This window comes from Drosophila innubila (genome assembly GCF_004354385.1).
Source record: "Drosophila innubila isolate TH190305 chromosome 3L unlocalized genomic scaffold, UK_Dinn_1.0 0_D_3L, whole genome shotgun sequence".
In the NCBI taxonomy this organism is placed as follows: domain Eukaryota; kingdom Metazoa; phylum Arthropoda; class Insecta; order Diptera; family Drosophilidae; genus Drosophila; species Drosophila innubila.
The window spans coordinates 17,797,873-17,814,021 of NW_022995376.1; the positions used below are offsets into that span (position 1 = coordinate 17,797,873).

The 16,149-nt window shown below is 35.9% G+C and overlaps 2 protein-coding genes and 1 long non-coding RNA gene across 14 annotated transcripts in view; 1 reads left to right on the top strand and 2 right to left on the bottom strand.

The window, feature by feature from the left end:
* Nucleotides 1-2,857, bottom strand: part of LOC117788844 (mitogen-activated protein kinase kinase kinase kinase 4) — a 34,837-nt gene extending 31,980 nt beyond the window's left edge. For 7 of the 10 annotated variants that reach the window (XM_034627738.1, XM_034627741.1, XM_034627736.1 and 4 more), the window contains exons 1-2: nt 2,655-2,857; nt 1,857-2,154 (exon numbers count right to left, since the gene is read on the bottom strand). In XM_034627738.1, coding sequence (XP_034483629.1) covers nt 1,857-1,931 — 75 coding nt within the window. In that variant the 5' untranslated portion in view covers nt 1,932-2,154; nt 2,655-2,857. Of the gene's footprint in view, nt 1-1,856; nt 2,189-2,654 lie in introns of all 10 variants that reach the window. The other 3 variants (XM_034627734.1, XM_034627735.1, XM_034627733.1) reach the window with 3 other exon arrangements.
* Nucleotides 2,858-4,615: 1,758 nt separating this feature from the next.
* The window catches only part of LOC117786584 (spectrin beta chain, non-erythrocytic 2), a 35,966-nt gene continuing 24,432 nt past the window's right edge, over nt 4,616-16,149 (top strand). Inside the window, exons 1-2 of one of the 3 annotated variants that reach the window (XM_034624920.1) lie at nt 4,616-4,745; nt 5,568-5,824. The gene's annotated coding sequence lies outside the window, so the exon portion shown is untranslated. Of the gene's footprint in view, nt 4,824-5,567; nt 5,825-16,149 lie in introns of all 3 variants that reach the window. The other 2 variants (XM_034624919.1, XM_034624918.1) reach the window with 2 other exon arrangements.
* On the bottom strand, nt 10,047-12,795 carry LOC117786585. The gene is made up of 3 exons (XR_004617642.1): nt 12,564-12,795; nt 10,336-10,694; nt 10,047-10,267 (listed from the first exon to the last, which is right to left on the bottom strand). It is a non-coding gene; the product is annotated as an uncharacterized LOC117786585 (long non-coding RNA).

Below are 16,149 nucleotides of genomic sequence, written 5' to 3' on the forward strand. Positions count from 1 at the left end.
GCTTCTGTTGCAGTATCTTATCAGTAATAGGCATGGCGAGCAACTTTATCAAGGCGAGAATGGGAACGTGAAGGAATATGAAGAAGCAGAAGCACATGCCACGGCAGCTTTAAGGACTGTGACCTTTTGTCAAGCATCGCCTGGATGCTGTGACAGCAACAACAACAATAACATAGACACGGCTGTTTACTATTTCGGGGCACGTATTTCATTGTTTAATGACCTTTAAAAGCCAACGCAGACGTTGCGCCCACGCGCCTGCTGCGAGAAGGCCAACAGCAACAACAACAGCGACAGCAGCAGCAGCAACCGTCGTACCCCTACCACTTTTTTTCACAGCTTTGCTTTTGCTCTTGGCTGCCTTCTTCAGTGCTTCATCATCATCTTCATGTCTGCATGCACATAAATATATACATATATATACATATGTACGTTTATTTATATATATATATGTGTGTTTACACACGCATGGATATGCTTCTGCTGCTGTTGCTGCTTTTAATAAAGTAAACTAAACAATTTTCATTCTTGTCTCGTTTTTGTCTCGTCTTCTTCGTCGAGCTTTGAAGAACACATGCACATGCCAACACACTAACACAAGCATCCACCTTATCCCCAACACCACCCACCACCAGCTGCAAGACAGAGTCAACAAACGGACACTCACATACACGCACACAGCCACACAGACACAGACGAGATACACAGACAGCGCTGTTACTCCTCAACACGAGCAAAACTTTACTTTCTGCCGCTGCTACTGCTGCCGGCGCTGCTTCAGCCGACGTCGACGCATTGTGTGCGCCCATCGTGGGGCGGCAGTGGTGAGTTTAAGAGATGTGGTGAACGTTTGCTGAAAGAGAAAGGCAAAGCAGCAATAGGCAAAAGCAACGCGTGCGACTCGTGCGTGTGGGGCAAATTTCATTGAGAAACGAAAAAAAGAAAGAAAAATAAAATCAACAGCCACAACAACAACAACAGTAAAGGCAAAAGACGCTGACACCGGCCGGTCACTGTCGCTGCTTGCTGTGGTGGTGAATTGAGGGTGAACTAGGAATGGGGGTTATAGGGTGGTGGATACGCAAAGAAAGCGAAGATAGCAAGAAAATACTTAATAATTGACCAAGCACAATATGCTATTATTAATGTTAATTATTAACAATTATGTTTCGCATTATACGGCTGTAAAAGATGGGGGCGTTACCATAGATACGCTTGTATTTTAACAACAATTTGCATATACTCGTTGTATGCATATTAAGTGAGTTGGTAGCATGTTTATTTATAAGCGAGATCCAAAGAGATATCCATAAATCAGTTCAATGACACGACCCATAAATCCGTTGATAAACCTTCTCAGGCATTGTGCAACAAAGAAATTCTTATCAGATTACAATACTGCAGCAAACTGGCAAATCGATAAATGGAAAAAATAACTGCAATAATCAGCAGTGTTGCGTACTCAGTTTACCGCCAGATCTGGAGTTATTTAATAAATGTTCCGTAAAAACCTCAGATTTCCAAGCTTTTTCTAGCAATTTTTTAATGTTCACAATAAAATCGAAAACACTGGAAATCAGCTGTACAAATTTTGGCACTCTGATTGAAAGTGAATTTGAGAAGAATGGGAGAAGGAGAAACAAAAGCGGAAGAAGAGAAGGAGATTAAGGCAGAAACATAATAAAAAGAACTTTAAAAGCTCATCAGCTGCAATGCGGAAATTGCCTTAAAAATAACAAAAGTCATGCACACTTGGCCACACCTTGCATTTATTGTATTTGTAGTTGTCGCTGCTGTTGTTGTTAATTTTGTTGTGCATGGAGCTCTCTGAGCTGCTGTTGAAGCTGTTAACTTACCTTTAGTGACGTCAAATCGATATCATCCAATGAACAATTCACCGATTGTGCCAATTGTTGTTGTTGGTGCGCCATTTTGATTTGTTTTTTTTTTTATCTGCCTGCTGCGGCGGCGGCTGCTGTTGCTGCTTCTACTTTACACAAACACACGCTCACACTGCTATGCAGGCTATGCACACCAACGCACACACATATATACGCACACAGAAGCACTCGCCGTCAACAGCGCCTCACTTTTTTTCTTTCTTTCTTTCCGCTTATTTACTGCTTGTTAGTTGTGTTGTTTTTATAATTTTGACTAAAAAGCATACAACATAATTATATTCGCATTGCTGTTAAAATCAAATTGACAAAAGGAATAGTATTATATACGGCAATTAGCAAAAACTATTTGGCTATCAATTCGTATTTGTTGCTGCCCATACAACTTTTCTCTTTTGTCAGTATACAAATGTGTGAGTGAACGTTTTGCTTATGTGTGTGTTCCGTGTGTATGTTTGTATGTAACGTTTGGCAAACGGGCGCGGCACGCACTTTTTTGCACTGATTTTAAATACAAACTCTAGTAAAATTAATATTTATAAAGGCCGAAACTTTTTATATTCTTATTCTTCATCGGATTAATCACACACAACACACACTTTGCGATCTTCGTTATACACAAACACCCATAAATACATAAACCGAAGTATATGTATACGTATGTTTGTGTAGGTAGACAGGAAAAAATCTGCCACTCGCTTTTTCTCTTTGCTTTTCGGAGGGGGCTGATGGAAATGAAATTGCGGTGTTATTTACATACTTTACGCGCACTGCGATTATGTTTACTACTTTTGCATAACTAACACAATGTACAACTGACTTGTCTTATTCTTAGCAAGTTCCGGTTTGTGCAAGTCAATGGAAAAAATTAAATAAATTTCGCGAGCGACACGGACGCGACACACGTCCGAACTCCGACGCAACAACAACAGAAATGTTATTTCCCAGCTGTCTGGTCACTCTTAGCTGCCATATTCAACAACAAAACTTAACATATTTCGTAATGTTACTAACAGAGGGCAGTATTTATTTTGAAAAAAAAAAACATATTTCTTCTTTTTAATAAGGGAAGTAAAGCTGGAACTGCTCGGAATAAATGTTTAATACAAAACTTGATTTTACCAATATACTATTTGGAATATACATGTATTTTTTTTTAACAAAGCAGCCTATAACATTGTTAACAGTAGAACAAGCCTATAACAGAAATGTAACTTCACAGCTGTAATGAGCCTGTCATACTCCATAACAGCCGATATATTATATCGATATTTTTAAGCTTTTTTACAATAAAAGATTTTAAGTGTAATATTTAACTATTCAAATGCAATAGTTATTACATAGGCAATATTTAATCTTTAAGAAAATATTACGATATTTTGTTATTCACGTATCGATTAAGTGCGATGTTTTGTATGTACTTGAAATTGAACTGCTAAGCTCAAAATGCGCTGTTATACTATCTGTAGGCTGTCAACTTCATAGAAAAAAAATATCTGTTTTTGGCTGGAAAGCATCCGAAACTGCAATGAAAACAGCTAAGACCGACACGGCACAGCTGATTTCCAAATGTTATTTCATTGCTACCAACTTGTTTTAATAAACATTTCGGAAAAATTTCCAAATTAGGCTTTAATATGGACCTTCTTTAGTTCTTAAGCTTAAAAAGGCAAAAAGTCTTATCAGAAATTTTGTTAGAATTTTGTCATATTTTTGGATTAACTAAATTAACTTTGTTACACAACTTCACCTCCTGACGCAAAACGAACTCCTTTCATTTTTAATAAAATTTCGGCTTCATATTATATATTTATTTTTTTTAATTTTTCGCTAAAAGAAACCTAAAAAAATTTAAGTTGCGCGCCGTTTCAGATTGTGATCAAAGTGGGACAACAATTTCAGTTGAGAATGGAAAATACCAAAATGTTTTTTACTCTCGTGCTGCCAACTTTAGTGGAAAAAAAAATAGCTGTTGCTGGCTGGAAAGTTTTTTTTGCGATCCATTTTGAATAGTTTTAAAAAAATACTAATAGCAAAACATAGCAGTATATATATTTAAAGTACCTTTTTTCAGGCTAGCATTCTAACCACCGAACTTTGAAAATAGCCAGAGCTAGCTATAAAATATCTAAGTTGGCAACATGTACCTCAATTTTGCGCTGCGTGAAGTTGGCTGTAAGAAAGTACTACCTTGTGCGGCATACGTTTTTTTTTAAATTATTTAGCTTAACTTCTTCCAACACTTATAGAATCATTCACGTTTATTTCATCTAATCTCGAATATAATTGGTTTTGAAATAATTTATTTTATTGCTTTTTGAAAAAGTTTGTTGTTATTTATTGTCCGCGATCTTTCGATCTGGCAACTTGTTCAAAATGGGGCTGCCACATTACAAAAATTTCTGATCTGGCAGCTTGTTCTAAATTAATTTAAAAAAAATTCAGTTGCAACTTCGAAAATTTGACTAAATTAAAGATTTTCTTATTGCATAAACTTTTTAGCTAAAAAACACAGTTGTATTTCGATTTGCCTCTGTTTTTGTTCGTTCATTTCAATCCCACATATTCTACCATCTGATTTCGAATTAAAAATATTGAATCTTTGGAAAATTTTTGGTAGATGAACTAAATCTAAGTTCACATTTGAATTGCTCGCCGGTCACATTTTCTCACTGGAACCAGTGTAAGCAGTGTGCACTGCGCAGAGTAAACAGTGTGAACGAACGTTCAGAGAGGAAACTATCGCACGTTGACGAGAATTGGAAATCATTGTGAAGCCAGATCGCGAGTTGGCAAGACGTGCGTGAAACGAGCGCGCAACTCTAACAACGAAATTCAACCAATAAAGTGTGCCAACAACAAAATACATGAAATAAAACGTCGAGCTCTGTGTAAATACAACTTAAAGATTATTAGAAGTAAATCGTTTGTGCCGTTTAACTGTTCTGCTGTAAATTTGTTGCTATTGTTGCTGTTGTTTCGTGCTAATTAGAAAGAGCAACAGCGTCGACTGCTACGCCGGCGTTTTAGAACGCGGCTATCTAATTGTTGGCCCAAAAACAAAAAAAAAGCGGCGAAGCTGGTTTTTTTTGCGCATCGTTGTATTTGTGTGTGTGTTTAAGAGAGTGAGAGAGAGATCAGTTTAAGCATATGTGTGTGTGTGTGTTTATGCATTGGAATTTGTTAAAACGCGATCGTATTAAGGTCAAAAGCAACAAGTGACAAGTTACAAAAATTCTAAGCATAAATTAATGCATTAAAACAACAAATTAATAAAAAAGATACATAAGTCAAAAATAAGTTGCTGCTATTCTTAAATAATTCTATTCAATTAAAGACTTTTCGGATCCTTTCTATTGCCAACAAGAACAGCAACAACAGTAACAACAACAAAAGCGCAGCAGCCAAAGAACGCCGCGCATAACAAAAAGCAACAACAACTTTCCGGTTTTCTCTGCTCCATCTCTCAGCGTCTTTTTCGTCTTATTTTGTTACGTGTGTTTCTCGATCTTCGTGGCTTACGCGTTTTTCGTGTGCTGCCAAAGAAAAACACAGAGAGTTCGACTACGAGAGAGAGAGAGAGAGAGAGAGAGAGCGAGCAGAGCCGAGTTTAAGCCGAGTCAAGTGAAAATTGTAATAAATATAAATTACTCTTAATTCAAATAACAGCGCCACACAATCAACAACAACAACAACAAGTCAACGCTGCAGGACTTAAAAGGAAGCAAAAAGGAAAGATAGAAAGAGAACGAGTGAAACCACGCCGTCTTATTTTGTGTGAGCGTGCTAAAGTGCGAGCGAGCAAGAGAGAGAGTGCGCTAAAGAGAGCGGAAGCTGTAAACAAAACAAAAACATATATATTTTTTGTACAGGATTTTAACATAAATCATTCACGCTGGATTTAGGATACTACGAGGCTGTCAAAGGTAAGCAAATGAAAAAGTAAAATCAAATAAACTTATAAGCAATTCAATTGATTATTATTTCAACGATTTTATGCAACAGTTAAGCAAAAAGTGATCAACAACAATAACAATGTGTTTCATTCAATTTTGTGCGCTGCCAAATTCAATTAACAATGCCATTATATACAACACATACACATAATAACATTTTTATGCAGTCAACGAACGCACCTGAGAAACACACGACGCTCACTGTGCGCTTTATGGCGTCCAATAAGCCACAAAATATAAAAAGGCACTCAAAACTTGTTGCATAATCGCCAATTGGAATCCAGTTTGGATCTCAAACTGTACAGTTTTATGCTAAAAAGGAAAAGGGCGCACATTGCGTGCGTCGTGTCATAAAATTTGCGATCGCTGTCATAGTCGTTACTTATTAGCATATGAAAGAGAAAGAGTGATAGAGTGTTGAAATTTTAGCTATTAAGTGGCTAGACATGGCTTTGTTATTGAATATATTTGCAAATTGTTTAGCTAGAAATCATTCTTAGTTAGCTGTTTTAGCTATTAAATCATTTTTAAATTTTAATTTATTTTTGAATATTTTTTTTAATTTTAAAAAAATTTATACCTTCATTTATAAGCAAAATTTTGGTTATTTAAATAATTTAAATAGTCATATCTTTATAATTTGAATTTAAAATCTTAATGATTAAATTTGAATACCATTTTATAAAAAATTGGATTTTGTAAATTTACCGTTGCTTTTTAGCATTTTCAAATTTTTGACTCTTTAAAGAAGATTTTTGATTGCGTTTCGGCAAATTAAATAGTAAATAGGGTAGCCAAAGCACGTTAGGACCTATAGCTGAATATATTTGTTTGTATGTAGTAAGTCTTGTTGGGCTAAAACGCATTTGCTCTTTGACTTACATACACACATTATAATGCAAACAAAATATTTGATCTGTGTGTGTGTGTTCAAAGCCGCTTATAACGTAAAACTTTAAGAGGCATTGAACGACATTTGTCTATAAAGAAATTCATAGGACAATTGCTCGCAAATTAAAGCTTACGGGACAACTGTAGATGCAAGACACACACACAGAGAGAGATGAAGCCCACGCCTCAAATAAACATTAAATAATAAAAAAAATCATAAGTGCAGTCACATCGCCGCAGGCTTTTTTTTTTGAATGTTGCTGCACTGATAGGGCTAATGGGCTAAGGTGCTTTTGTGACCGCAATTGTACTCATTTGCATCTGCTGCATACATGCACGAAGGCATCTGTGTCTGGATATTGCCAATTCAGGTGACTAGATCAATTGGCGTTGTAAAGTTAAGAGTTGCACACATAAACCTGCTGGAGCTGAGCAACAATTGGCAGCCACCAAGTGGCACACAAATCTCACTCAATTACAACGTAGTTAAGCATAACAATCAGCGACTTGAGTGTTGTGTCACTGTCCCTTTAACTATAAATGAGGCACGGGATCGCTCAATGGGAATTCTGGCAAATGTTCAAATGAGATAATCGAGCAAATTGAAATGCAGCTAACAAGAAGTTGCCAACAAAATCTTGGTTGTATAAAACCAAAAAACTCTCCAATTCACTAGCTGTTGAAGCTGCTCTGTCAAGGGTCATTCTAGACATTCTAAGGGCCGTAACGTCTATTGTTGTTGCATACTTACAAATAAAGATCTTTTGAATAGCTCAAAAAAGTTCAACAGATGAATTCCCAAACGTATTGCAATAATAGCCATTTGAGTATTTTATATATTTATATCTAAAATCATATTACAATTACAATCATGTAAAAGTTCTTATACGAATGTGGAAATATAATGATATACCAACTTGCAACTAAAATGAAAAACAAACTGAAAGCATGAATTGAATATAAATTGTTAAATTTTTGCGGCAAAAGTCACAGAAGTGATACAAGGTCCCCATTAAGATAAAAAATTTAAATGATAATTTTTGATAACTTTTTTAATAAAGGCTGGAAGTTCGTAAGACCTCTTAAATTAGTAGTGCAAATGGCGTCCAATTGACTGCTGAACTTGGAAATGTGCAGTTTTAAGAACTCTAAATGTATTCATTATTTCGAATTTTTTTATTTTATAGAATATATTTTTTTTGAATTCTTAAAACAATTATGGATTTTTTTTTAAATTTATTCTGTGCTGTTTTCTAATGAATTCTAGAATTCTAAATCATATTTCACACTCGCATGAGATACACATGGTTATCAGACTACTATTAATCTCAATGTATAAAACTGTATGCCAAGTTTTTTCCATTTGTACGTCTCATGACAAACTTCAGTTTAAAAATAGTACTAAATTTAAATATTTTCCGATTTGGGAATTATCAAATTGCTGTTTCTTCGGAATCATCTTCGTATTGGCGAAGTTTTGGAACCACATAATAAAACCCCATGATAATTCCAAATACTTGAATCATATTTAATTATACATACCTGTGTATATACATATGTAGATATTTTGCTAACTTGATTCCCCTTCACGTTTTGAGAGATTCAATCACATCAAAGGAACCAAATGTATATTTCATATAGATAATATTTGGACCTGAAACTGAATTGCAACTTACATTTCTTCTATCACTCTTGATTTTCTAAAACCCAAATCTATTCTGTGAGTGATCCTCACACGCCACCCACGCCACGCACTTCCTGAAGGATCTAGCTTTAATCAGAGATATGCACAATAGCGGAATTGACTTGAAGCTGGTTATTGCGCCACAAATCTGTAGATCCTGGCGCTAATCGCAGATCATGTGAAATCGCTCTTAATCGCACGCCTTAAGTTAACTATAATCCAACTTTGATCCACTCGCTAAGCAACATTTTCCGGGTGGACTTTCAATTTTACCTGAGGACTGTTTGGGCAACGCCAACTGTTTTACTTAATCCCAGGCTTTAACTTTTGCTAGGATTAAGGATTATAATAAAATTCGAAAATTGCTGTTTGCATATTTTTTTTTGCATTTGGCTGTTACCTCTTTTTCCAGGCAGCTGACTCCCGGATTAGTCGGGTGGCATATAAAGAAGGAGAAAGAAAAAGAACAAAAAAACGTTGCGCCTACCTCCGATGAGAGGTGGATTAATTTTTTCAGCAAAATAAGTCATCTTAAGCACGGCGATTAGAGCTTGATCCTCCTGGGATATGGGCGTAATATTGATGGATTTTCCTCTAAATCGTCAGCTAATCTCCGGCTTAGCGCACGACGCGACTTTTCGCGACTCCGGTCAGTTGTCCATGTTTTTGTATTCTCTTTTTTCGCGAGAGGCAATCAGGCCAGTGACTACGAGGATCATAATTATGGAATTCCTAAACAAGAGAGCCGGCGATCCAGACAGTCGAGACAGTTGAGAGCGAGAGCGGCTACCTGTAAGCGTGGGTTACCTCTTTGCCAGGTCGCTGGACCGAGGATCGGAATCGATCAGGTAGCCGGCCAATCCAACCTTGACGGGCCAAAACCACTTTGGCAATTAAGAAGTCAATTTTATGCCAAAAAGACAAAAAGATCGCGAGGCCGGCAGAGATCGTTGGCAAAAACAATGCAAAACAGCAATGTGCAAAGCTGAACTAAACCGGATTAAGAATGACAACAAGCAGGATAAGGACTTTGCGTCATAAACATAACAGGGACATGTCGTTGCCATCCTCTTTTTTCCACACTCCTCAGGCTGTTTATGTTGTTTTTGTTGTTTGTTCCTCATGCTGCATTTACATGCTAAGTCTATCACAACAACAGCAACATTTCTTATTGAAGAGAGCACAGGAAATGCATTTTACAGATACACACACACAACACACATAAAGTTACATTGACTTTATAAACAATTTGCACGATTTTTGCAGCGGAATTGCAGTTGCATATTTTCATTGTTTTTTTTTTTTTAAATTTTTTTTTATTTTACATGTATGTATGTGTGTGAAGGGTCGGTCAGTTTTTGAGTTGTTTACTTGGCACTCAACATTGTGCAATGTGTGGGATTTTGGCAGTCAGACAACTCAAAAAACGCTCCAACTTCGAGACATGACGCTACAGTTTGGTCTGAAAATATAATGCCTTGACAAAGGAAGTATCTTATTGATTTTTAGTAAATAAAATTGAAGTATCTTATTGATTTTAATCAATATTGTTCCATTGGTTATCAAAGGCTTTGCTTTTAGAATCATCCAACTTATGTAATTTAATAAGTGAAAGTCAAATGCATTCACAATTTATTGCGTTCCTAATAATCTTTCGTCAAATCAAATTGTTAACATAGCGAAAGTTTCACGTTGATCTTCTTTTAATAGCGATAACTTTACCAATTTGAAACCCTCAATTAATCCGATCTCTATACAACATCCTCTTCTATTTCACTTTGTTGATGGTATTTGTATTTCGTAGCTCATTTTGTCATCTGTTCAATTCCCCTTTTCAGCTGCGGCTCAATCGAAATAAAAATAATAATAATACAATAAAAATAACAAAAAGTCTGTTCCAGCTCACGGTTCACCTGTTCCATTATCATAGAAAAATCGCTGGCAACCTTGAAACTCGCCTCGCCTTCCGCTGACTCGAGTGAAATTTCTCACCAAAAATGACTTCTCTCCCTCTCGTGATTTTGCTTTGCTTTTGCTTTGCTTTTTGGTTTTCCTTTTTTGCTTTATTTTTTGTTTTGTATTTGTTTTTTAGTTTTTTGTCTTTGCTTTCAAGTTTGGAGTCGCACCATAAACAATTTTGAGCAGCTTGTTGTTGGTTTTGCTCTTTTTTAAACTTATTTATTATGTAGCTAGTTTTTTTTGCCATGTTATGGAATTTGGCTAATCAAGTCAAGTGTTTCGCTGTGTATGTGTTTTAAATTCGCTCTGCTGAATTAAAAAAAACCGTTAGATATATTAATAGATTTTTTTTAAATTCTTTAAATATTTATAAATTAGGTGAATAATTTCTAAAAATTCCAAAGCAATCAATAAAATTTAAACTCTTAGATCATTTCTCTTTCATTACTAAAAAATAATTACTAGTTAAATAATGATTCATGAAAAGCTGGCAATGATTCATAGTTTTTAAATAAAAATGAAAAAATTTCATTTAAAACTTGGGATTTGTTCTTTTCTAAGACTATGAATAATAGATGAAATATGAGACTTGTAAGAAATCTATTACTCCAATTTTACAGATCCCAAAAAAATTGCAATGAAGTTTGTCTTGTTTCTAGAAGCTAATGTCAAGCGGAAGTTTACCAGTATTTGGAATAAACTAGCAAAAGCTTATCAACAACTACCGCCTGTCTGCCTAGATGAAGAAGGCGTGGCAAAATATTCGGGGGCACACAAAATAAAAATAAAATAAAACAAAAAAAAAAAGTCGCGAACTTATCGCAGCCTTGACGCTGGCTTTAATTTTGGCAAATTGCTGTCAATCTGGAGCTGCCCAGAAACAACAAACGAACGAAAATTTAATAACGTCTGCGAATAAATTGCGATGCCTTCTCATTGATGTTGCTGTTATTTATGTGTTGTTGTTGCAGCCTCGACCGCGGGCCCAATCAAAATATTTAGCTTATTAGTTGCAAAAAGTCAACAAACAGCAAACTGAAATGGAGACCTCAGCAACACAACACAACACGGCACAACATTCACATCGTGAGAGTTGGAGGCAACGTTTTCTGCGCCGACGCAGACGCAGACGACGACTTCACATTAAGCATACGCCGCATGGGCTGCTGCTTCAACTGTGATCTTGCCTCGGGCAATTAATTACATTTTGCGCACTTTGTTTCCGCTTTACACCGGGCGGTGGTAGAATTTCGTAGTCGTTGCTGTAATTATTTTCCTAGTACGAGTATATGCCTCATTTTTCTTCAGCATTTTTTTTTTAGTTTTTTATTTTCTTTTGCCTCTGTGAAGTGTTAGTTGCAACCCAACAGCCCAAAAGACAAAAGCAAAAAAAAGAAAAAAGAAGAATAAAAAAGAAAGAAGAAAACAAAGATGAAGCCATAAAACTGCCGCTGCTTTTGCTTCTACTGTTTTGTTGGGCTTTTGTATTTGTGCAGCTGCCTAGGAAGGTGTTGATGATATGGCCCCCAATGCCTTCCACCAAGGGGCATTGATTTTGATGCAGCTAAAATAACGGGGACCTTAAACGACATCCAGGTGCTCTTTAAGACAGTAAAAATAATGAATGATTTGTACAAGTTATTATAAAAATGTTTTTTAAACCATTTCTGATATATAGCGGTGATATTATTGTTATTAAATTTCACCAATCGCACTTAATAAAATTTTTATTCGAATTTATACCAAGATTGCACTATAGACTTACTCCCATAGTTGCTATACCCTATTGTGAGGGTATAATCAGCTCGCAGCGAACAAGAAGACTGCGCATTTGTGCGCTACTCGTAAATTGTTGGCCCCCTTTTTTGCATATGCTTTCCACGTATTCACACTGGGTTCGAGTACTCGTATTCATACTCGTTTACATAGTCATACAACTACATGTGTGAGTGCATATGTGTGTATAAATTATGCCCTAAGCGTCGTCCGACCATCGATCGAAATCAAAAAGCGTAACAACAAAACAGAAATGCCAAAAATTCTTAGTTTGCTCAGCACAACACAGCTCAGCTGTGAAATGTGAGCCAAGACGAGTCCAAGACCAAGACAAGGCAAGCCTCGGGCTGGAAGAGAGCTGAAGAGGTGGCTCAGAAGCTTACCTTACCTTTAGCTTACCTTGCTGCCAGCTTTTGCTCCTCTGGCAATGCGTAAATATGACATTCTTATGCGTACTTTTCAACTGTTTTACGGGCTCGTTCCACTTTTTACACATATATGAGGCCTTGGTCACAATATTCTCATAAAAGATGACAATTCTTAGCCTATTTATGGAATGTCCATGCAATTTCTTTGTACGTTATCGGCCTGACGGAAAAGTTGACTTAGCTTAAGTACTTTGGCCAGGCAATTTATGAGTTAGATTTCCAGTCCTAATCAAATACTGGACACATTAACTATCTATCGACAGATAGTGTCGACAAACAGGCTTATCAATTGCCGCAAGTGCGATAAATAAATATTGCAAAAAAGTGCGAGCAAAAACTGCACAAAAGTTGAAGTTTACTCGTATGCAGAAAGTTACAACCAGGCCAAATGGGTGCTACATGATGTCAGAGTTAAACTTCGAACGTCTGACTCATAAAATAGCTGTATAAGCTAGTCATGGGTGAGAGCTAAATGTCTAACTGTCTGTGTCTCTGTCTCTGTCGGTCTGTCTGTCTCTCTTGATTAATTAGCTGGGAACACACGCTCTCTTTTGCTATCTCTAGTTCTCAGCTCTCTTCCGTGCATATATAAAGATTCTGAATATGATGTTGATGATGATGATGCGAAATGTCTGTCTAGAACTCATGACTAGTTTATGGCATAGAATTCAAGTCATCAACAATTAAAAAGACGCATAAAACTCGACATTAAACAAATGTTTTGCATTTGCATTCAATGTGCGCTCAACTTAAGCTACGATCCTAACCTTGGGTTCAGATTCCAGCATTCCCTCACTCTCTCTCTCTCTCTCTCTCTCTCTCTTTCTGTTAACTTGTACAAAAATAACAATACAAATTTACAGAGTCTCACTCGAACTCGTGCTGTTTTCTGTTGCATAAATTTATAAATATTACCTTAGTATTTGCTTTAGCCATTATTATTGTTGTATATATATTTGTTATTGACTCTCGGCTTGTTGTTGAAGCTGTTAAAATACAATAAGGCAGAAAATGTCATTAACACGTTGATTGTTTATGGATTACAATTATAACAAAAATGTGGAGTGTCTTATATGTATATCTATGACAATGATTATAGTTCAGAAGGTACTCTAAAAACTTTCTTCTTACTTACCGAATTTTTATATTAAACTTGAAACTGATTTAACATATTAAAAATGAATTTTATATAAAGAATGTCACAATATTTATATAAATTTTTTAACACAAGAATCGAAATTTATTTTGTGCCAAATTCTACTTAATAAGTGCTGCATTGAAATGTCAAATTTCAATTCATGCGGGCTCTTATTTCCGCGAATACTTCAGGTTTAACCAGAATCTTCCGGTATCTAATCTTAAAACAATTAAATTGAGCTCACGTAGCTCCCAACTTTTGTTTGCTTTAAAAATTTGAGCAACTTCCATACATCGACTTTGAAATACTTTCAAATTTATTCCTTACGCAAAATTCATAGATTTCATGATATAATAAATCGTCTGTGTTAATCAAATAAATAATACTCGAATACTTAAGAGTAACCTTAAGTAAATATTCATTCTGTCAAACTTATATTAATTCTCTCATTTGGTTGACAACTCTATTCATGAGTAACAAACAGTTTAACAGACCTGCAATGCCAGCTCAAGAAGGGTATAATTACACGGTTAATAACAAAATATTTACTTAAACGCTGACATCAACCAGTAATTGGAAGAGTCAGAAAGAGAGGCAAATAGAGCGAGATAGGCGGGAAGAAACCCTTTAAAATTCAAAAAACTCGTGCCCGTTGGAGAAGCTACAAATTTTGGTTACTTTTCGAGATTCTCTACTGGTTTTTTTTCCATCAAATTGTTGCCTCTGTTTAGCATTGTAGCGTGAAGTTAATTTTATTTTTTTTCGGTTTGTTTGGCTTATTTATTTACGATTTTTATTATGATGCGGCAAAGCGGCGTCTTTATCAACGGGATTGAGTTTTTGGGAGACAGTTCTCGAGGCAATACTCTGTCAATTTGCATATGCTGAGTCGTGAAACATGTTTTTTTTGCATTGACCACCCGGCAACGAGGCAACGTCGAGAGGAGTCGCCTCCATTACCCGAGGCGACATCCAACCGCAGCAAGGGGCGTGAAATCAAAAATAACATTTTTTGACAATACAATGTTGAAGACAAGTCTACGGAGAACTGGCTAAGCAGCTTTAGATAATGAAAAGAAGCAGAAAAGAATAAATATGAAAAGATTCTGCTGATAAGTGTGTTTAGAGTAAAACATAGTTAAGATAGCTTTTATTACGGGCATTATAATTATATAATGTAAGCTACCGTGCAGGCAAACATAAGTTTCCTATGTTTTTTAAGTTCTCTACCTCACTCAAAGCTCTATCATTCAGATATAATTTATGCACAATAAAAAAAAAACGACCGCAAAATGTTGAAGAATTCTTCAAATCCACTCATATATGTGTTTTTTTTTTTCAATTTGCTGTTATAACGTCATCAAAAATAAATTTTATCATGTAATTGTAAACGGTTGAAATTTTTTTTTTCCATCGTGAATAAATTGTGAACATTGTGCGGCTTGCGCAACGTGATTTCGGGTCAAAATGCAATTGGCAGTAGAAATCTGAATTGGTTATGAATTTGTTGTTACTGTCGTTGGGTTGGGTTTTGGGGCTGTAATAACAAACCCATATCACAGTTCGTGTCTCATCAAAAACACATTGAAATCGTTTGAAATTCATTTAAAATACATAACTTGCGGTTTAAAGTCTTATCACATTTTGTTAACAATCCACTGATGAGCCACAAGGCTGTCCATTAAAATCGAAGAACTTGAAATACTATCAAAATATGTTTATATTTATTAATGGCTTTTCTAAAGCATTTACAAATAAACGAGGCAATTTAAATTTTGTTTATAAACTACACAAATAGAAAAAAATTTGAAATAATATTATGATTGAACAGACACTTGAATACATATGCTGAAGACTGGGACTGTTGACACTCGGGGGATAGACAGTTTTAGGGGAAGAGACATATTCTCAGGGCTTAGCCAATTAAAAATTCAATGGTCGATTGAAAGATCTTACCCTATCACATGTCTACAACTACGAGTACGACGCACACAGATACAAAAGCATCTTCAAGATACAAGCTCTGACTATGTACGAGTATTTCATATTTATTTTTGGGCATTGGGTTACAAACTGAGCTGTCAAATGGAATTGAAATGTTCGTTTTCAGCTTGTAGACGATCTTCATTGAGATTGTCGCCTGTTGTGTTACATTTTAATTAAAACTAGGGGGCTCTCAGATAGCACCGACTAGAAAGAACTCCCAACCGTCAAGCACATTTTTCGATAACAAATATGCTTTGGCAACTTCCTGCGAAACCCAAACGGAAATATATTCATTGCGTGTTAGGGTGTTGGATGCTCGTACTCATTGTTGAGTAAATATTTACCCTTGACTTTGGCTCGAAAAGTATTTGTCATTAGCACACACACAACCTATATGGCATGTGACTCATTCGCCAATGTGATTGAGTTTCCC